Source organism: Candoia aspera, chromosome 4 (assembly GCF_035149785.1).
Source record: "Candoia aspera isolate rCanAsp1 chromosome 4, rCanAsp1.hap2, whole genome shotgun sequence".
Classification (NCBI taxonomy): domain Eukaryota; kingdom Metazoa; phylum Chordata; class Lepidosauria; order Squamata; family Boidae; genus Candoia; species Candoia aspera.
This window is the reverse complement of record NC_086156.1, coordinates 89,006,552-89,028,776: the sequence shown is the minus strand read 5'-3', so window position 1 is coordinate 89,028,776 and position 22,225 is coordinate 89,006,552. Positions and strand designations below refer to the sequence as shown.

Below are 22,225 nucleotides of genomic sequence, written 5' to 3'. Positions count from 1 at the left end.
GAAATCTTTACATCCCCCCTTTCTCCTTTTGTCTTTCAACCCTCCTCTGTTCTTTAATATATTTAATAAAGACTTCAATTTTTACTGAATCAGCACCTTCAATTTCAAAGATTTAACTTTAGTACATCCATCTCCTTGCTCAGTTAATCTACACATAAGGATGGAAAGCAGGCAAGAGGTTGCTAGGTAACCTCTTCCTACTCATTCAAAGCCAGAAAAGATTTCTCTAGGAAAAAATGGTTGGTGGCAACATGTATCAAATAAGATCTCCCTGGGAGATACATGAAGGATTCTAAAAGGGATTTAGGACCACCACAAGGGAGACAGAGAAGCCAACTCATCTCATCCCATCTTTTATGTAGAAAGGTTCAGTTCTCTTGCCACTCCTGTTTAACTTCTACATCTAAGTAAGGTCATTTGTTGGCTTGAGCTGCAGTATTATCCACCCTGTCTGAGCATGTGATGCTGTCCAGGTGTTTACCCAGTGCCTGGAGGCTGTGAGTGTCTGGTTGGGGAAGAACCAGCCATGACTCAACCCTAGCAAGATGGAGTGGCTTTGGGTTTTTGGGTCCCAAAATCTGGAGATTTGTCTTCTTTAGCTCTTAACAGGGTAATGTTCCCCAGGCAGAAATTGGTTCACATTTTGGGAGTCCTCCTGAATTCACAGCTCCTGCTTGAGGAGAAGGTGGCAATTGTGGCTAGAGGAGCTTTTGCACACATCCTTCTTGTGCGGGAGACCCTGCTCTTGGTCACTTATGAATGTGCCACTTCCTGATTGGACTACTGCAATGTTCTCTACATGGGCTTGCCCTTAAAGACTACCCAGAAGCTTCAGCTGGTTCAGAATTGAGCACAGCACCCAGTTCTGGGTGCTCCAAGAATTGCCTTATTACACCAGTAGTGTATAACACCACGATGAATTACAAAAGCTCCCAGTTACCTTCAAGGTGGTGGTTGTTATCTTTAAAGCCCTGAATGTCACAGGACCAAGTTATTTGTGGACTGCCTTTTCCTGAGAGTATCTGCTCATACCACCAGATCTGACAAGGTAGGAGTGCTCCAAGTCCCCTCTAACAAATAATCACATTTTGTGGGAATTAGGATGTGTGCCTTCTCTGTAGTAGCACCTGTCCTATGAAACAGTCTACCTCCTGAGATCTGGAAGGTCTCTACTCTCCTTGCCTTTTGGAGGGATGGGAAGACCTAGCTCTTTCCCCAGGCCTTGGGCCACAAGACATGAACAGGGTGTGGGTATAATTCTTACTATAGTATATAACTTTGATTTTTCTTAGCCACTTAGTCTTACATTGTAAGATGGACAGACATATAAATCTTTTAAATCAATCAATAAAACAAAACTTCCCCCCAAATGAAATATTAGAGAGAAAAAAATAGTTGTGTAATGTTGTTAGGTCCAGGCCTGGCTTCTCAAGAAGTGGGCAAATCAGTGCCTCTTTAAGGTCCTCTGGCATCTCCTCTTCCCACAGAGAGATATAGAATATAGTTAGATCCAATTCCCAGTCCCCTCACTGGCTGCTTTGATTAGCCAAGTCGGGCAAGAATCCATTCCATATGTGGTGGACCTACTGTAAGATTGCAGATAACTTTGTCTACCTTTTTGGGATTTAATTTTAATCCCTGTATCAACTTTGTCACCGTCCTTTGAACCCATTATAACCTAGCAACATCCTTCTGGAAATGTGGTACCAGAACTGTACAGTCTCTGTATATGGCAGAATCGTTTTATATACACCTTCTTATATCTCAATGCAGTTTAGGAATGGGATGGGCTATTATTTATTTATATTTCAAACTTCCATCACCGCCCATCTCCCCTGAAAAGGGGACTCTGGGCAGTTTACAATCAAAATTAAAACACATAATTACAATATAAATACTGTATAAAAACAGAATAAATACAGAGTAAAAATATGAATATTACTAATAAATAAAAATAATCAAGTCACAATAATTGAATGATTATTGGTAAACACGTGATTAAAATTTAATAGGAAGGAGGAAAAATCCCTCTGTCATTCACACGGGATAAAATGATGGATCTTTAGTGGTTATCTAAAGGATATAATAGTAAATTTCCCTAGAATTGTAAACAGCAGGTATTACCACTAAGGAAGCTCATTTGCAAGAGATAACGTGGCAATCTGGACTTTGTGGTGTTTGTAGTAGGACCACCTCAGAAATTTCTTAATCGTTCTGAAGGTTTAGAATTGGGGAAAGCGATATATTAGTATCATAGCCTGAAGCTTAAACAAAGTCTGGTAGTTTACTGGTAGCCACCATGGCTGTATTATTGTAAGTATAATCTACACAGGAACAGGTGATTAATTCTGCAACATGGCCACCACATTCAGTAGCAGTTATAACATCTGAACCAGACGCCAGGGTAGAGCTGCAGTATATAGAACACATTACAGTAATAGCAACATGAGGTTATTAGTGCCTATACACATGTCTGTTAATTTTGTTTTATTTATTTATTTTGTTTTATTTATCTATTTATTCATACATTTATAAATCAATCAATCAATCAATAAATGTGTGTTAATTTTGTTTTAGATGTTAGGCTTCTCTCAAAATGGTTATGATAAAGTTACCAATCTATTAAATTGTCCCACATTTTCCATCATGTTACCTCAAAGTGAGTGCTTGTTTCCATAGCACTGGTTCCACAAAATAATGCAAGGTATCTACAGCATTAAATAGAATATATATTTTTATGCCCAACAGGAAGAACAAATATTACTTTGTCTTTGATTTTTACATGCATTCATGATTGTGTGCACATATAGTGAACAAGACTAATATTGCAGTTAGGAAATAAATGAAGAGCCTAATAAGAATTAATGAACAATACAGGAATTGAAATAATTGTAGGCATTGATCAAAGTCTTCTCTTGCCTTCATTATCTCTAATTAACTCTATTGATTAAATTCTTGATAATTTGCTTCCAATATGATAATTAAAACCCAGAGGTATGGCTTTAGCACTTTTTTTCCCCCCAATGGGAGCATGGAAGAGCAGGTTCCTTAGCAAAATTGCCAGCCCCTATGCGGCCTTCTTCCCTCCCATTTGAGCCTTCTCCTCAGTGTCAGCACAGCAGAGTTGCCAATAAATCTGCAACCCTGACACAGCTGAGAGGGGAGACGGGAGGAGGAGATGTGTGTTTTGGAGCTCTGCAGCCACCAGCAAACTGAGTACAGCAGCCAAAGGAAAGAAGGTGTTTTTCCATCAGAAGGAGTGGATGGTCCAGAAGAGACGAAAAGAAGTATAGCCACACAGCAAGATAAAGGTCAACATAAAAAAGGTTCAAGAGCTCTATGAACAGAAAAAGAAGGAATCTCAGAGAGAGGGGACTTAAGGCAGAACAGATGTAAGAAAGAAACATTGATGCATACTGGTAATAGTATAGAGCATAATATAAAAGTAATTGTAACAGAGTAATAGGTAATAGAGTAACAAGTAATAGTAATGAGTAGTAATAGCGTAGAGTATAGTATATTGAATAGTAATAGTATAGAGTGTAGTATATTGAATAATAATAGTATAGAGTATAAACATTGTCATATTGTAGTAGTAATTATCATAGTAATAGTATAGGGATAGCAATAGATCAGAATATAGGAAGCATTCACATATCACTTTTATATGTTTGTTTTTACAAAATAAAACATCTCCTCAACCCTTATAGGAGATATAAAGAAACTACCTGTCCAGGGTCCAGTGCTTTTGTGTCTCTCTTGAGTCTGGGTCAATCCAATTGGGTACAGTTAAAAAAAAAAGACAGGGAGAAGAGAGTAAGAAATAAGAAGTTAAAAGTAGCTCTCCAGAGGTACCCTTCCAATAATACAAATGTGAGAATCCCTCCTTATCAGTGAACCTCATAAGGACAATAATGCTCTGGATCTCTAAATAGTACAGGAGCTTATGTACTGGAGTTTTCAAAGCAAAAGACCAAGGAAATCAACTTTTAACTGAAATAAAACAATTATCAGGAGTTTAAATTTATATTTGTTTTTTTCTGGACTACTGATAATTGAGCCATTCAATTAACCAAATCAAGAGAGAGAGAGAGTGAGAAAGAGAGAGAGAAGTAATTGATTAATTGTAGAAAATACAGTAATTTTCTACCTTAACATATTTATATTTCTTAATTGATGAAATATCTAGCTGAACCTAGAGCAAAATAAATCAATACATGTTTGGCCTTTTTCAAATTAAAACTTGCTGGGTTTTGTTTGTTTGTTTATTTTTTGTTTTATGAGAATTAAATTATTCTTTGATACCGTGAGCAGAGTCATTTTCAAATCCCCCAACATTTTGCTTGAATCTGACCTTCTGTTTTAACATCATCAGTATTACCTTGCTCCTCCTCCTCCTCCTCCTCCTCCTCCTCCTCCTCCTCCTCCTGCTTGTGAAGTATGAACACATCTAAATAATGGAGAAGATAATCATGGAGAAGTAGGGATAACTTACATAGAAACTCACATTAAAAATTGATACTATCTTATAAAGAAAGTAATTGGTGAAATATTTGTTTAATTATGTAATTGTTCTAGGAAGCAATAAGTGGGAAGGTGAACTCAAATACTCATGGGAACTAAATGAACTAATACAAAAAATACTAAGCTGCACAATATTTTACACTCAGTCCACAGTGCTTACAGGTAAGTGTGAAAATTTAGTTTTGTTTTCTATATTTGTACATTGAGTTTTACTGTAGCTTTTATTTTTAAAATGTTAATATATATTGCTTTGACCTGGTGTTCTATGTAACAGTATATACACTGTAGTATAAAATAGGAGGAAGGGACGCGGTGGCGCTGCGGGTTAAACCGCTGAGCTGCCGATCGGAAGGTTGGCGGTTCGAAACCGTGCGGCGGGGTGAGCTCCTGTTGCTAGTCTCAGCTCCTGCTCACCTAGCAGTTCGAAAACATGCAAATGTGAGTAGATCAATAGGTACCGCTTCGGCGGGAAGGTAACGGCGTTCCGTGTTGTCATGCCAGCCACATGACCACGGACGGGTCCTTACGGACAACGCCGGCTCCAAGGCTTAGAAACGGAGATGAGCACTGCCCCCTAGAGTCGGACACGACTGGACTTTACGTCAAGGGAACCCTTTACCTTTACCTTATAAAATAGGAGTTAACAAACCTGAGTGAGGTTTAACTCTGTCTTATCATTATGACTTTAAAGAAGAATGTTGATTAAACCTTTAACATCATTTCCTGCTTAATTTTAAATGGTTACTATAAAGTTCTAGATAATGGCAGCATATATAAAGGAAGGAAAATATAACAGGAGCTGTGATTAAGAACCCAAACCAGGCAAACAGTAGGACCAGTATCACACCAAACAGTAAAATAAGATTGTGAAAAAAACCCTTCAAACCGTTGCCTTCAGAATCAAAGATGGCAACCACTGATGTGGGGTAGAAAATCACTGATAGCACCATTCTGTACTTGCATCTACTGAAATACTTTACTGTCTGCTGCTGCAGTCTTTCCCCTTCCCACCTATTTTAGGTTAAATATCTTGTGGAAAATGGTTTAGAGATTAATTAATCGGTAAGTTAGAGGGATTTTAAAAGAATCGCTTTCAAATGTGTTGCAAGACATGTAACAAATGTATTGCAATTTGTACATGAAGTCTTCATATTTAGTCCAGAAATAAAGATGACTTGCTATTCTGTAATGCATTTTAGAAGTCTTGGCTCTCCTTAAATCAGGAACGCCTGTGGTATTAGGAAGTGGGAGCCCTACAGTGTCAAACAAGCAAGTTCCAAAAAAAGAAAAGTAGACAAAGATTGAAATGCCTATAAAATCCAGTGAGAAATTTAAGAGACTCAGCAGGATGACCTAACGCTTCTAGCTAACAGCTCTGAAACTCATTGCAAAGTGGACCCCCAAAGCAATATCTAATTTATTCTTGTGTAAATCAGAAGTAGCAACATTGAGCCCACCCAAATGTTATTAAGTTCAACACCCAATATCTTTAACATCAAAAATATATACTATATAGATTCATCTCAGGCACCAATTTCTCATCCATGCTTAGAAGATCCATATTTTTCCTATCTCCTATGTACATAAGAACATAAAGTATTAATACTGTGATTTTTAAGCACTGTGTTTCTTTTACTTAACAATTCTTTGCAATGTAAGCATTCTGCAAGATAGCCTCTGTTGGAGAAAAATATTCCAAAAATGCAAGCAGACAATGTGTAATGGAAAGCTGTGGAAAGATTGTGCTACCTGTATTTATGCTTTTTGCCACTTGCTGACTGGGGGTCACTAGTCATTCATAATGTAAGCATTGCACCAAATTCCTGCATCCCTAAAACTTCTCTAACATTTCTTCCTCTTTCCCTGATCTTGAAGGACAATAGTGTTCCCACGCTATTGGAGAAGGATGGTAAAAAATAGGGTTATTCTCTCCTAACAACAACAACAACAAGTACATGTTTAAAATTAATTCATGATATTTCTTACATCATCTTCTTACAGAAAGGAACTAACTCAGGAGCTGAAAAACAAAGTTTGTTTGGAAAACTGCCTGTATATTATCTGCTCATAGAGAGGAACTACCACAGTGGACAAAGAAAAAGTTTGTGGAAAAATAATTTATCAACATTGTCAGAAAATCACACCCCAAATAATGTTACAGCCAGGAAAAATGTCAGTAATAAGAAGTAATCAAACAACTGTTACAGAATTTATTCTTATGGGATTTTCCAGTTACCCTGAGCTTCAGGTACCCCTTTTTGTCATCTTCCTTCTTATTTATACAATCACACTGAGTGGAAATGTCCTCATCATTCTTGTTACGACTGTGGACCCTGCACTTCAAAATCCCATGTATTTCTTCCTCCGAAATCTTTCCTCCTTAGATATATGTTTCAATTCAGTAATAGTTCCAAAGATGCTAGCAGATCTTCTTTTGCGGAAGAAGACCATTTCATATATAGGCTGTTTCACCCAGTTATATTTCTTCTTTTTCTTTGGTACAGTTGAGTGCTGTCTTCTTGCTGCAATGGCATATGACCGCTATGTTGCCATTTGCAATCCATTACGTTATCCAGAAATTATGAACAGAAAGGCGTGTTTCCAACTAGCTGCTGCATCATGGCTTTTAGGCTTCCCTAACTCTACTGTCTCTGCCATGTTTGTTTTTAGTGTGCCATATTGTGGTCCTAATACAGTTAACCATTTCTTTTGTGATAGTCCCCCAGTGCTAGAGTTGTCTTGTGCTGATACCTACATGGTTCAAATTGAAGCTCTCACAGCTACTGTGATATTCATTGTGTTTCCTTTCCTCATTATTTTATTCACCTATGTCCGCATCATCATTACCATCTTGAGAATGCCCTCAGCAGAGGGGAGGCAGAAAGCCTTTTCAACATGTTCATCTCATCTTCTGGTGGTTACTTTATTTTATGGCACAGCCACATCTACCTACTTCAACCCTAAGTCCAAGTACTCTCCAGACACAAAGAAGTTCCTTTCCCTCTCCTACACAGTCATCACACCCATGTTAAATCCTATTATCTATAGTTTGAGAAACAAGGAAGTCAAAGGTGCAATGAAGAGAATATTATATCAGAGAATATTTGCCCAGAACAAAATAAAACTTGTTTTGCCATTGTCATAAAGCTAGATGACATGGTTGTGAACACTGAAAAATGAAATATTAGGATGTGTGAAGTATCTTTAGTATATCCATGTTATAGTTTACCTCATTTTCTAATTATTCTTCAGAAGCAAAAAATGAAATGTTTAGTTAGCCATTTGGAAAGTTAGGATAAAAACTGAAGCACAGAATGTTATCTTTACGTAATTAATTGTCTGCTCTTTTTTTTTTTTTTCCTCCCTGAAAGGTTTACTTGCAAATATAACTGGCTTGGTTTTCTTTCCTTCTAAATTATCCCTCTGGGCTCAAATTATTGCAATATTTAAAATATATTAATGAGACAAAGAACTGTTTCAAACATGCACTAAACTGTTCATTGACATCAGAGGTAGCATATTTAACTATACTGGCTGGATTGTGAAATTTGGAGTTTAACAATATTCACAGGACTAATATGTGTTCTTGTTCTATATAGAGTTAGAATGCTAAAGTTGTTTTGAATATTGTATTACAAAATGATGTGTTAATATTGCTGAAGATTCAAAAATTGACTAACAGCACATTCATTTAGTTTCAAGAATATACCTTTGTTTAACAAACTGAGCCAAATGATTAGTTAATTATATATATATATATGTATGTATGTATGTATGTATGTATATGTATTTCCAACTGCTGCTACTATTTGTTTTGCATATTTTTTATGCTCTGCCTATTACCTTGGTGTGCCTTTACATTTGGTGAAGTTGGTGAAATCACTGTATGTAAATCAGGAAGCCACTGTATGAACTCAGTATGGAGATACTGATTGGTTCAAGTTTGAGAAAGGTGTGCAACAAGGTTGCATTCTGTCACCTTTCTTATTCAACTTGTATGCCGAAGTGATCATCAGGAAACTGGAGCTAGACGAATCAAAAATGTGGGTAAAAATTGGCAGATGAAACATCAATAACCTTTGATATGCAGATGATACAACCCTCCACTCAGAAACCCAGGAAGACCTAAAGCACCTAATCATGAGACTCAAAGAAGAAAGTGAGAAGTTTGGCCTCTTTCTGAATATCAAAAAGACAAAACTCATGAAAACTGCAAAGAATGGAAACATCAAAATAGTAATTGATGGAGAGGAGATGGAATGCATGGAAGAATTCACCTTTTTAAGATCACTGGTCAATCAAAATGACGAATGCAGCCAAGAAATTAAATGCCAAATCATGCTGGGTTGCACAGCAGTGATGACTATGAATCAGATTTGGAAAAGCAAGGATGTCAGCTTGACGACTAAGTGTAGACTAGTCCGCACTATCGTGTTCCCCATAACTACATATGGCTATGAAAGTTTAATGATGAAAAAGTTGGATAGAAGGAAAATTGATTCATTTGAACTATGGTGTTGTAGGAGGCTCTTGCATGTCCCTTGGACTGCAAAGATAACAAAGAAGTGTTGAAGTGCATAAAACCAGAGATGTCACTAGAAGGAAAAAAAATAAAGACATAGTTACTTCGGTCATGTTGTGAGATCAACATTGTTGGAGAAAGACGTTATGCTTGGAACGGTCAGTGGGAAAAGACAATGAGGACACCATTGAATGCTCTGGTTGGATGCAATCAGAGCAGACACAGGCCAAAATATAAAGCAACTGAAAGAAGCTGTACAAGATCAGAAATCATGGAGAGAGCTGGCTTATGGAATCGCCATGGGTCGGATACAACTGAATGGATAATTTGATTTGACTACTTCTCAACTCAATTTAAAGAATGCATTTATGACACAATAAAACAGTTGTAAATTACAAAAAAACAGAACAAAGATATGTCCAAGTTGTTTTCTCTATTAATGTTGCAAGAAGATCCTCCTTTTCAACCAATCACAATCAAAATAACCTTAGCTTTGAAAGTTTGGTAAAAGAAATAATGTCATCATCTGTCGCAGAAGTTATTTATTTATTCAATTTGTAGAGTTGCCAGTCTCACATAAGTGACTCTGGGAGGCTCACAGCAATTAAAAACAGCAATAACAATAAAAAAAAATATATAAATAAAAACAGCAAGGATACAACCATATTAAAACCACTATCTAAACTCAGTTCAATGGTAATGGTGCTATAATGGTTGATTTTCAATTAGCTAAGAACAATCATTAACTGGAAGTGATTTCAGTTAGTAAAAATATAACATTTAACAAAAGTCTGGTATAATGTAAAATGAAAGCATTTAAAATGAAATGATCATGCGACAAGCTGGCCTTGAGGAATCCAAGGCTGGAGTTAAAATCTCTGGAAGAAACATTAACAATCTCAGATATGCAGATGATACCACTTTGATGGCTGAAAATGAAGAGGAACTGAGGAGCCTTATGATGAAGGTGAAAGAAGAAAGTGCAAAAGCTGGTTTGCAGCTAAACCTCAAAAAAACCAAGATTATGGCAACCAGCTTGATTGATAACTGGCAAATAGAGGGAGAAAATGTAGAAGCAGTGAAAGACTTTGTATTCCTAGGTGCAAAGATTACTGCAGATGCTGACTGCAGTCAGGAAATCAGAAGACGCTTAATCCTGGGGAGAAGAGCAATGACAAATCTCGATAAAATAGTTAAGAGCAGAGACATCACACTGACAACAAAGGCCCGCATAGTTAAAGCAATGGTGTTCCCTGTAGTAACATATGGCTGCGAGAGCTGGACCATAAGGAAGGCTGAGCGAAGGAAGATCGATGCTTTTGAACTGTGGTGTTGGAGGAAAATTCTGAGAGTGCCTTGGACTGCAAGAAGATCAAACCAGTCCATCCTCCAGGAAATAAAGCCAGACTGCTCACTGGAGGGAATGATATTAAAGGCAAAACTGAAATACTTTGGCCACATAATGAGAAGACAGGACACCCTGGAGAAGATGCTGATGCTAGGGAGAGTGGAAGGCAAAAGGAAGAGGGGCCGACCAAGGGCAAGATGGATGGATGATATTCTAGAGGTGACGGACTCGTCCCTGGGGGAGCTGGGGGTGTTGACGACCAACAGGAAGCTCTGGCGTGGGCTGGTCCATGAAGTCACGAAGAGTCGGAAGCGACTAAACGAATAAACAACAAACAAAATGAAATGAATATGAATGATTAAAAACTGGCAAATAATCACATCTTAAGGATACAGTTGGATCCATGTAGTGGTTCGTACTGAGTGTACAGTCATAGTGAAATCAATGGGGCTTAAGTTAACTGGAACTCAAGACCTACTTACATCGATGCAATTCAAAGACTCAGTCCAAACTATAGACTTTCAACTTTCAAAGTTGAATCAGTTCCTGAAAGGCAGTTATTATAAAAGGATTGACAAATGAAATTACACCAAAGTCAAGTGCTGACAATATTCTGGCTGATTCCCCTCTCCCCTCAGTAGGTTGAATTCTCACTTCCAAATGCCTGTACATTTTTGAGTGATGAAACAAGTAGGAGTGACCAAAAGGGCAGGGCCGGGGGAAGACAGCAACTACTGTCTCATCCTTCTGCTCTGTTTAGAACAGTATTTTTCAAACATGGCAACTTTCAGATGTTTGGACTTCAACTCCCAGAATTTCTGGCTGTGCAATTTTGGGAGAAGAAGGCCACACATCTTGAAGTTTCCAAATCTGAAAAACACTGGTTTGGAAGAAGCAGTCAAGCAGGAAGTAGCATTTTCAGGGTATCACTGAATACAAAATAAACAATAAGCATTGTAATACAACAAAGTGTTCTAAATGGGATAGATATAGAAAGGATTTATTTTCAAGGGGAAAAAAGCTTAGAAAAGGAGGGGAGACTTAGAATGAACTGGTATCAAGAGGGGAGTCAATATGATGGAGCTATAAACAAAGCCATTCCCATTTGTATGAATGTGTGATTTTGACATGTACAAGGGGGATAACCTGAGTCTGGTGGTTCATCCTGGATTTCTGGCCTTCCGGTTGCTGAGGTGCTTGTAAAAATGCACATCTTTGCCACATGAAATATTACCTAAGTTTCAATTTCTAAATGGGCAGTGCTGTCACAAGTCCTAGCGCTAATAAAAGCAGTTTAGACCATGATGCAATAAAAGCAAAACAAGAAATAAAATATTGATATCAATAAGGATAAGAAGAATAGGTTTCTGAATTTATCCTTGCAAAATCCTCAACAGTTTCCTAATAAGAATAAAATTCTGCTCAATTATCATTTGCAAGCAGTGCTATCTTTTGTAGAGGATAAATCATCTCATGCATAGCTCAAACTATTGCACAGAATTTTACAACATTGTAATACAGTGATCCTTATGAGATAAAGTTATATCTCTTTTACAGGTATGTAAAACCAGTCTATGTAAGTTTCATAAAAATGGGAGTAATATACTTAAAACAAGTGTCTGAATAAAAATATAGTATAAAAGAAGAAGAATTACCTTCTCCTTTGCTCCTGTTCTGGAAGAGTGCATGCATTTCTGAAGGAGGAGGATGCTAAATCTACCCTGTAAGACTGCTGAAGGTGAGGACTTAAATCCTGTTTTAACAACTCTCTCAGCTATTAAAAGAATATGAGCAAGAACAGAAAGACCTCAACATTTCCTCTGGTGCCAATGAGCCACTCTAATTTCAACAATATGGAAGCAAATTCTTTGTTGATGTTCTATATGCTTTTCTCTAAGTACAAGTACTCACTGGATACAAAGAAGATCATCTCCCTCTCCTACAAAGAGGGAAATAAAGGTTTAACACATGTTAAACCTTTATCTCTAGTTCGGGAAACGAGGAGGTCAAAGATCCAGTGAAGAGAACATTATGTTGGAGAATACAGGTAGTCCTCACTTAACAACCACAATTGGGGCCAGAATTTCAGTTGCTAAGTAAGGGGATCATTGAGCGAATCTGACCTGATTTTATGACCTTTTTTGCAGCAGTCATTAACTGAATCATGCAGTTTCCATTGATTTTGCTTGCCAGAAGCCATTTGGGAAGGTTGAAATGGCAATCACATGAGCATGGGACACTGCGACAGTCATAAATTGAACCAGTTGTCAAGCGCCCAAATCGTGACCATATGACTGTGGGATGTTGTGATGGTCGTAAGTGTGAGAACCAGTTGTAAGTTTGTTTGTTTTTTCCTCAGCACTGTTGTAAGTCCAACCATCACCAAGCAAATGGTTGTTAAATGAGGACTACCTGTAATGTCTTAGCCCAGAAGGAAATAAAATTTGTTGGGCCGTTGTTGCAAAACTAGGTGAGAAAGTGAACACTGAAATTATGAAACTTCAGTATGTACAGTATGTGAAGACTTTATTATACCTTTTGATATTTCACCCGTTTCCTACACATTTTCAAAGCAAAGAGTGAAATGTATATTTAATGTTTTGGAGAGTAACAGTGAAAACTGAAGCACAGACCATTTATCTTTAACTAATTTTACTCTTGTTCATCTTTTCCAAAAGAGTAAAATTGTTCCTTGTTTGCAAATATAGCTGGCTTGGTTTTGCTTCCCTTTAAATTGTTGACTGAAACAATTGCAATAGGTGAAGCATATTGATAAGACAAAGCACTGTTTCACACATGCACTGAATGAACACCAGAGGTAACATATTTGATCATGTTGGTTGGGTTGTGCAAATGGGATTTTAATATATTCGGAGAGCTAATGTTTGTTCGTGTTCTATGCATTGTGTTTATAGTCAAACAGTTTTTGGGGGTCTCCTTTCAATGAACATTCAGGGATTGATAAAACCACATCTGTGTAGCAGTTTCAAGATGTATATACAATTACTTAACAAAATGAACATAAACTGGTTCTGTTATTTTAAAATTCTTCATTAAAAAAATCAATTACTGCTACTATTTTTAAGGGTATTTATTATACTTTTCCTACTATTTTTGAGCTCACTTTAAAGAGTTAAAAAAAAAAAAAAAACCTTTTGAATTATGCACAAGTTGTCCTCTTCAGTAATATTGCAAGTTGAAGATGAAGCAGTGATGAACCAAAGTGGTGCAACTAATGCAAATAGTGTCTCATCATTCTGCTATATTTAGGAGAAGCAGTCAAGGGAAGAAGTATTTTCAAGGTAACACTGAATATAAAAGAAACTATTAACATTCCAGTAAAATGAAGATATGCAAATGGGGTATATCATCTATCTATCTATCTATCTATCTATCTATCTATCTATCTATCTATCTATCTATCAGAAAAGAATGCTGGGAAAAGGAGGTCTTTAGGACTCAGAATACAGTGGCATCTGTGCGGGGCAGGGCAAAAGACCAAGATGGTAGCCTATGATCAAAGCCTTTTCTCTTACTGTGTCTGTATGATTTGAGGTATATACAAGTGGCAGACTTTCAGTTATGTGGTCCCATCCACCATCTTGGATTTTTGGCCTTGTTACAGCAGAGCCGCTATAAGGAGACACATTTTTTAAATGTGCAGCACTCTCACAAGTACTAGTGCAGTTTCTTCTTCTGATCATTTCAAAACGTTATGGCAGCCAATGTTCAAATAAACATTAATAAATATAACAATGATAGGTTTCCGTGTTGTTCCATACAAACTATTCAGTACTCTCTTAACAATAAGAAATTTTGCTCTACTGTCATTTGCAAGACTGAGCCTGGAATTGCCTAGATCAGTGTTTCTGAACCTTAGCAACTTTAATATGTGTGGACTTCAACTCCCAGAGTTCCTCAGCTGGCACTAAGTTTCTTCCTTACCTCTCTTTCCTCTCTGAGATGATTTTTTTTTTTTTTTTGGTAATAGCTACTTCATGTTTTCTTTTAAGTTATCTATGTACTTCTCTATACCACCTCTCTTATTAGATCTGGTCTCCCTTCTATGCATAAAGAAAAAAAAAAGCCACAGTGTTATGGAACCCTACTAGAGACTCATTCCCCACAGCCTTGCTTGGCAGATCCATGAGATCCCTAGATAAGTCTTACCATGCAGAATCAGAACTGGGAAGTCCCCGTATTTCCTTGTTGCACAGTGGACTCATTCCCCCCTCATTCACCTGGCAGCTCCTCAAGGTCACAAAATGATCTCTGTCATGCAAAGTCAGATGGAGTTGGAAAGACCTCACTTCCTTCTTGTTGCTTGATGGCCTGTACTGGAGAATGTGCCATGGTGGGAAGCACAGAGTCCTCCTTATCCTGAGGTTCACTGTCTGTTAATAGTGGTGGCAGATCACTGGTTTGGGGCTCATGCAGGAATTGCAGATGAAGCTGTTGTACAAGGTGTGAGGTTTGAATTTGTTGTGCTTTTCCATGACATCTCAGATTCAAGATAGATCTTCCAATGAATAAGACATTCCAAATGTCCCCCTTGCATCTAGAATGCATTTACTTCATACTTGTCTTCCTTATCTGCCTGAACCAGAGAGATGGGGTGGGGAGGAACACTTTGAGTAGACGAGAGGCAAGTGGCAAGTCAAGCAGCAATGGAAGGAAGTCAGTTTGACCCTCATAGAAGCAGGCAATTGCAGACAAAAGGCTATGGGGTAAATTTGTGAGATAACTTTTGGGATGGTCAGGCAGAAGCAAAAAGTTTGTTTGTTTGTTTATGTATTTATCTAATTTATCCCTGCCCATCTCCTCCCGTCAGAGACCTCTGGGCGGTTTACAACAATTGATTAAAACCATCACAATAATACAAAAAGTAAAATACAGTAAAAAGTACTATAAATAGAAATAAAGAATAGAGAATAAAATATCCAAGTGGTGAAGCATCTAAAACCGTCCAAGTGTGGGAGGAGTGGTCTATAACAACCATCCCCATGTAGCTCTATTCCCCTCTCCACCCCAAGCGAGGTGGCAGAACCAGGTCTTCAGACTCCACCGAAAGGCCAGGAGCGATGGGCCCAATCTCTGGGGGCAGCATGTTCCACAGGGCGGGAGCTACTGCAGAGAAGGCCCACTTCCTGGATCCCACCAGATGAAATTCTTTTACAAACAGGGTCCATAGCATGCCCTCTTTGCACAATCGGGTGGGATGGGTTGATGTAATGGGGAAGAGGCAGTCCCTCAGGTAACCTGGTCCCATGCTCCAAATTCATGGAAAGCCACACCAAATTTTCTCCCCATGCTTGGCATCCTCTTGCCTGTGTTCATCTACAGTCCTTGCAAATCCAGCTTTGTTCTGTTGCATCCCTTGCCAAATCTAACTGTTCTTTTAAGAGGATCTGAGCAGCTCACCTCTCCTGCAGAAAGCCTGAGGCATGAGGAGTGGCAGATGCGAAGTTCTGGAGGACAAGATGCAGAGATGTGTAGAATAACCATAATTTGTCTGAAAAGGAAACATCCCTATGGAACAATGTACTTACTGTAGTTGTTATAGGCAAACATTGCAAGAGGCAACAGTTCAATCTAATTATTCTGCTGTTAAGAGAGATAGCACCCGGGTACTCTTCTAGTGTTTGGTTCATTCTCTCTGTTTACCTACTGGAGCCTGGATGATTCACAAATAACACATGCTTGTTGTTGTAATAACATTTCAGCAAGTTGTTCAGTGGCAGTGGGGTACCCTGAGAATTATATGCCACCTTCATGATCAAAGTTGAGGTTGTTGGCAGATGCTGGGAAAGCCTTTAGCCCAGGAGAGTGCTCAAAAAAGTCACACACCAAGCATTTCTATAAAAATAATTTATTTACAGAAAGCAAAAACAAAAGCAAAACATTTAAAGGACTTAGCTCCCCTGGAGCAAGCCTTGCTTGGCTACATTGCCGGCAGAGAAAAAAAAAAAAAAAAGAGGAAGTAAGAACACGTCCGGGCAGGTTTCCTCCCCCAGGTGATTTGCATGAAGCACGTGAGAGGAGACAATCAATTGCAACCTTTTCACCCGGCCAAAATGACTAGGTACAACAGCAGCTTAATCTGTTAGTAGGAAAACCTCAACAGAGGTTCCAAGCCTCTCTGATAGAGAGTAGTGAGGCTTTCAAGACTGATGTCAGGGCTTCGAGGTAGACCAAGAAACAGACACCAGAAGCAATACCAGAACTCTATTTTATTGATACAGGCTACAGTAACAGAATTTTGAAGCCTTGACAGTGGTTCTCATTCCTTCCCACCAACACACAAGACATCAAAATAGGCCAATCCTGAGTTTCTTCCTCACCCCCTCCTGTCTTTCCAGAATAAGTTGATGTCTTTGTAATGGCTGCCACATATTTTCTTCAAGGCTATATTTGTTCTCTTCTGTAATCTGGGACTGATGAGCCACTCTGATTCCAACACTTCAGGAAAAGAATTCTTGTTGATAGTTTATATACTTGATCTATTTCCTTGAAAAAAAATATTTCTTGTTCATAGGCTAGAGAAAGTAAGGAAAGAGACATAAAAAGGAGTGGAGCTTCAATCACACAGTTGCAGCTGCCATCTTGACTTTTTTGACCCCACCCCAACATAACTGTTACAAATGGCAGGAAATAAAACAGAGTTCAAGTCAGAATTCAAGTCAAGAATTCATTTCATACAGTACTGAAGAGTTAAGACACTACCTTTGTTGGGAAAGTCAATTATATATGCTTTCATAATTTTCTAGTTTAACCACATTGCGAGTAGGTAAACGTCATTTACAAAATATATTTCTATGCTACCTTAAACAAAATAAATGTTTGGTGAAATATTTGTTTAACTAGTTAAACATTCTGGGGAGTTACGAGTGTCAGGGGAGACTCTAATCCCATTAGGCACTAAACAAAGTAATATAACCAGTACTACTACTGTATGTATAAAATGTCACAAGCAGCTATCAGTGTTTACACACAAGAATGGAAATTTATATTTCTTGACTGTATTTTTAAACTGTGTTTTACTGTAAGTTTTAAATTTACAATATTATCATTATCATTTTTTGAGTTGGAATTAAATGTAGTGTATATACCTCTAAAGAAAAATGAGTTAGCCAATATGAGTGGAATAAAATTCAATTATTATTAAAAAAAAATCTGAAATTCTACTTGAAAAAGAAAGTTTAGGGTGTTTTGTGTGAATAAATAGGCTTAAGAGATTATCTCTTAAACAAAGGAACCCATCACCTAAGAAAACACTAACAAGTTTGACAGAGAAACTGTAGCTTTAATAATAACTTAAAATTCATTAGTATCAAGTAAAGTAAGCACTTAATTAAACTGACCTGTCTCAACTATCATGAGCGAAGAACATCTATCAAACTTTTTTTTAAAAAAAAAATCTCTTCATGCTCATCCTGCTACAGCATTCTTCACAGAATGAGTCTAATCATCTCCATTATATGTTGTATTCAGGGGGATATTTTGATTAAATATTTAAATTTATTTCCTTCTTAATTATATGTTGTGTTCAGAGTGAATATAAAACTCTGAATGATGGCAGCTTATTAAAAGAAGTGGAAGTTTAACACAGCCACCATTAAGAAACAGAACCAAACTCAGAGGAAGAGTGATTGTGGGGTGGGCATAGGATCCTTCAAATCTTTTTGCCTTAATAATCAGGGGTGACTGCTACTGATTTGGAGGGGAAACTCAAGCATTCAGCACTTGCAACCAATGAATTGTTTCATTGCTTCCTTTTGTCTTTCCTTCTTTGGTGACTAATTTGTGGAAGATGTCTTTAGTGACCAGGTTAGACTGTTGTTTCTTTAATAATTCTCAAGTCATTTTACCAATTCATGTGTGGCATTTGAGTATTTAAGCGAGAAATAAAGATGACTTTTCATCTTTACACATACACAAAAGTATTTTAGAAGTCTTTATTCTTCTTAAATCAGGAAAATATTTGGTATAGGGGATAGGAAGTCCTACAGTCTTAATCAATAAGTTCTCAAGATTAAAGCTAGCAAAGAAGAGAATCAACAGGTTTACACTGTCCCTATCTCTTTCTTGGCACAAATCATCCATTAGGTTGGTGTAAACATGACTGATGGGCCCAAAACTCTCCAAAATGGTCCTCCAAAATGCTATTTTTATGTACTCGTCTGTGTATAAATCAGAGGTAGAAAAACTGTTTCCTCCCTTCAGGTTTCATTTATCTGTAACAGTGGACATGGAGTTTAGGCCTGTTGAAGTGTCACTGGTTTTTCATCCATGCTGAGAATATCTGTATATTTTCTTTTCTTCCCATGGATAAAACACCATTTTGGAAGCTAAATATTTACAAGGTGTTGGGCTTAATTCACTTCCAGTAGGTCAGATCTCTTTTATGTATGCTAGTCAAGAAACTTAGCTACTTGATGCTTGCTTGTTTTTCCCCTTTTAAGTTATTTCATGTAAATAAACATTTAAATGTTGATTTAAAGTCCTTTTTTTTGTATTTATGGACATTCAGCATAACAAACAAATAGATAAATGTCTTGCAAAAATACAGTACATAACTTATATGTTGTGATAATTTTAAGCTGCTGAACTTGGTACTAAACATGCTTTGCATCATCAGCATTTTGCAGGCTTGCCTCAGTGGGAGAAACATTTCAGGAATTCAAGGATCTGATGTAATTTGGAAAAGTATATGAAAAATTCGCCTTTGGTCTGTTGTTGTTGTTTGAAATCCATCCACTGAGGACATCAAACCATTAATCAAGTAAGCATTATCTCAAACTTCTGCATGCTGGAAAACTTTCTGAATGTTCTTCCTTAATCTTTTTTTGGAGGGAAGATAGTGCTAGCTAATAATGAGAAGATTATAGACTAAGGGAAAAATCTGGAATTTGTTTTTAGGTCAATTTAAAATATATATACTATACACATTAACAATTTAATCTCACTATTAATAACATTAAATATTTTGGACTAATGTGAATTTAATTATGCTATTATTTTACATTCATGATTAAAGTTTTTTCATTATTTGTACTTGAGGAGCAGTATTAAACTGGAGTCTGTTTGTGTATCTGAATGGTTACTACTGGACCTGGGAGAAACTTCCATTCAAGAACAATTTGGTCAGATCCCCAACTGGATAGGAATCCTTGAAATATAGCACTGAAGTAATACGTTGTATCAAATCCAATTAGCTACTTTTATGAAAAGTTTTAGCTAAACATTTGAAAAGTGAATAGATTTGCACACATAATGATATATAGTAATTTTGAAAACTGAAACAGCAGTTTAAATTAACACAGTGATTAAGCTGCCACATGGTGCACCAGCTGCTCCCAGTTGGTCTTCAGGGTCAGCACCACATGGAATGAATTGCAATAATCCAGCTGGGAGGTGACAAGAGTATTAGTAATCATACATAAAACTTCCTGATCCACAAAAGGCTACAGTTGGCACACCAGGTATAGTTGATAAAATAGTAACAATTTCCCTTGCTGTTCAAGCAGTAGCAATTGAATCTAGGAGGACACCCAAACTGCAAGCTGGTGGAAGACCCCACCCAGAGCTAAAGATGGGCTATTTCCAGATTCAGATTTCCACCCCATTCTCAAATGCAGGGAAATATATAATCCACATTAACATACTGTTCTTAGAGAGATGTCAAGGTGGGCTTCCATATTTTGACACAGTATATTTTCTACAAATGTGTTGCCAGGTCATGCAGATTATCAGATAACAATGTGTGTGTGTAAATAAATAAATAAACAAACAAACAAACAAACAAATAAAAGGGAACAAGACAAAGATAGGCTGGGAAATGTAATAATTTAAAATCTTTAAGCAGGAGAATCAAGAGCTATTTCCCCTTGGCCTCTAGAAACATATATGTCTAAAATTAACTCAGGGTATTCCTTATACTGTTTGTTCACAGAAATGTATTTGCTCAATGGATAAAAGAGACTGTTTAGAAAACTGCTTGTAGACAAGAAACTGATTATCAGAAAATTATCCCAAAATAATGTGGCAGATGGAGAAATGGTTAATTAATAAAAATAATCAAACAAGTGTTACAGAATTTATACTTACTGGATTTTCCAATCACCCTGAGCTTCAGCTACCTCTTTTTGTCATCTTTCTTTTTCTTTACGCAATAACTCTGAGTGGAAATGTCCTCATCATTCTTGTCACAACAATGGACCCTGCACTTCATAGTCCCATGTACTTTTTCCTCCGAAATCTTTCCTCCTTAGAGATCTGCTTCAATTTAGTAATAGTCCCAAAGATGCTGTCCAATTTTCTAATGGAGAAGAAGACCATTTCCTATCTGGGCTGTGCCACACAAATGTATTTCTTCTTTTTCTTTGGTGCAGCCGAGTGCTGTCTTCTTGCTGCAATGGCATATGACCGCTATGTTGCCATTAGCAACCCTTTACGTTATCCGGAAATTATGAACAGAAAGGTGTGCTTCCAACTAGCTGCTGCATCATGGTTCTCTGGTTTCCCAGTCTCTACTGTCCAGACTACATGGATATTCAGCTTGCCATTTTGTGGGCCTAACACAGTCAATCATTTCTTTTGTGATAGTCCCCCAGTGCTGGAGTTGGCTTGTGCTGACACCTACATGTTTGAAATTGAAGCTCTCACTGCTACAGTGCTCTTCATTATCCTTCCCTTCATCTTGATTTTACTCACCTATGTCCACATCATTGTTACCATCTTGAGAATGCCCTCAGCAGAGGGGAGGCAGAAAGCCTTTTCAACATGTTCATCTCATCTTCTGGTGGTTACTTTATTTTATGGCACAGCCACATCTACCTACTTCAACCCTAAATCCAAGTACTCACCAGATACAAAGAAGATCCTGTCCCTCTCCTACACAGTCATCACACCCATGTTAAATCCTATTATCTATAGTCTGAGAAACAAGGAGGTCAAAGGGGCAATGAAAAGAACATTATGTAGGCAAGTTTTTGCCCAAAATATAATAAAAATTGTTGGGCCATTGTCTTAAAGCATCTTTGTGAAAGCTGAAATAATGAAAAATTAGGATGTGTAATGGGACTTCCTTACGTCTAGTTTATATTTTACCAATTTTCTAATCATTTTTAAAAGAGAAGAGTGATATGTACTTTAACCACTCACAAAATCACTACTGAACATTGAAGCAGAGACAAGGAGTTGTCTTTCTGTATTTCTTTGTCTTTCTCTTGTTAATTTTTCCAAAACAACTCATAACTGAGTTGTTACGAGTTGTTTTGGAAAAACATAGATCTATTTTTCTACAAATCTAAATGAGTTTACTTTGCTTTCTTCTATATTTTACATTTTGGTTCAAATGCTAGACATAATTGAAGTGTATTAATGACAAATATTTTTTTTTCATGAATATCAAAAATGGTGCATTTAATAATCTTTACTGGGAATTTAACATTTCTCAGGCTAAAGTTTTCCATTGTTTTATGTATAGGTTTGTGTCAGATTCCTCAGATCAAAAGGTTCACAGAACCCCTTATCGGAGCATCTTCCATCATTTCCTTATCTATGGGGTAGACTCTCTGTCGCCGGATGGGAGGGGGTGTGAAGTTGGAGTGAGAATTGCATTATTATTCCAGATTTATGATGGTTCACATCAAGGCCAGTCAGTAGAGATATACCAGCAGCAGCACCTGGATGGGAAAGGGGGGTGACATACTTTTGTGGAAAAGGAAAGCAATCAAGGGAATGTAGTTCAAATGTATGTTTTAGCAGGAATTTTCCATTCGCAGCTTTACCTCTGTCCTATTCATTTCGCTTCATTAAACAGTTAAAGG

At 37.3% G+C, this 22,225-nt stretch overlaps 2 protein-coding genes across 2 annotated transcripts; both read left to right on the top strand.

Annotated features, from left to right (window-relative positions):
- Nucleotides 1-5,830: 5,830 nt before the first annotated feature.
- Nucleotides 5,831-7,669, top strand: LOC134496410 (olfactory receptor 10A4-like). Its single transcript, XM_063302141.1, has 2 exons — nt 5,831-5,846; nt 6,690-7,669. The coding sequence occupies exons 1-2, from the start codon at nt 5,831-5,833 to the stop codon at nt 7,667-7,669; spliced, it is 996 nt and encodes a 331-aa protein (XP_063158211.1).
- A 12,773-nt stretch (nt 7,670-20,442) lies between these two features.
- LOC134496409 (olfactory receptor 10A4-like) lies at nt 20,443-21,426 on the top strand. Its single transcript, XM_063302140.1, has one exon. It carries the CDS (start codon nt 20,443-20,445, stop codon nt 21,424-21,426), a length of 984 nt encoding a protein of 327 aa, XP_063158210.1.
- Nucleotides 21,427-22,225: the final 799 nt, after the last annotated feature.

Excerpts from the sequence above, each read along its gene's own strand:
- LOC134496409 (XM_063302140.1), top strand. The coding sequence starts at position 20,443 with ATGGAGAAATGGTTAATTAATAAAAATAATCAAACAAGTGTTACAGAA.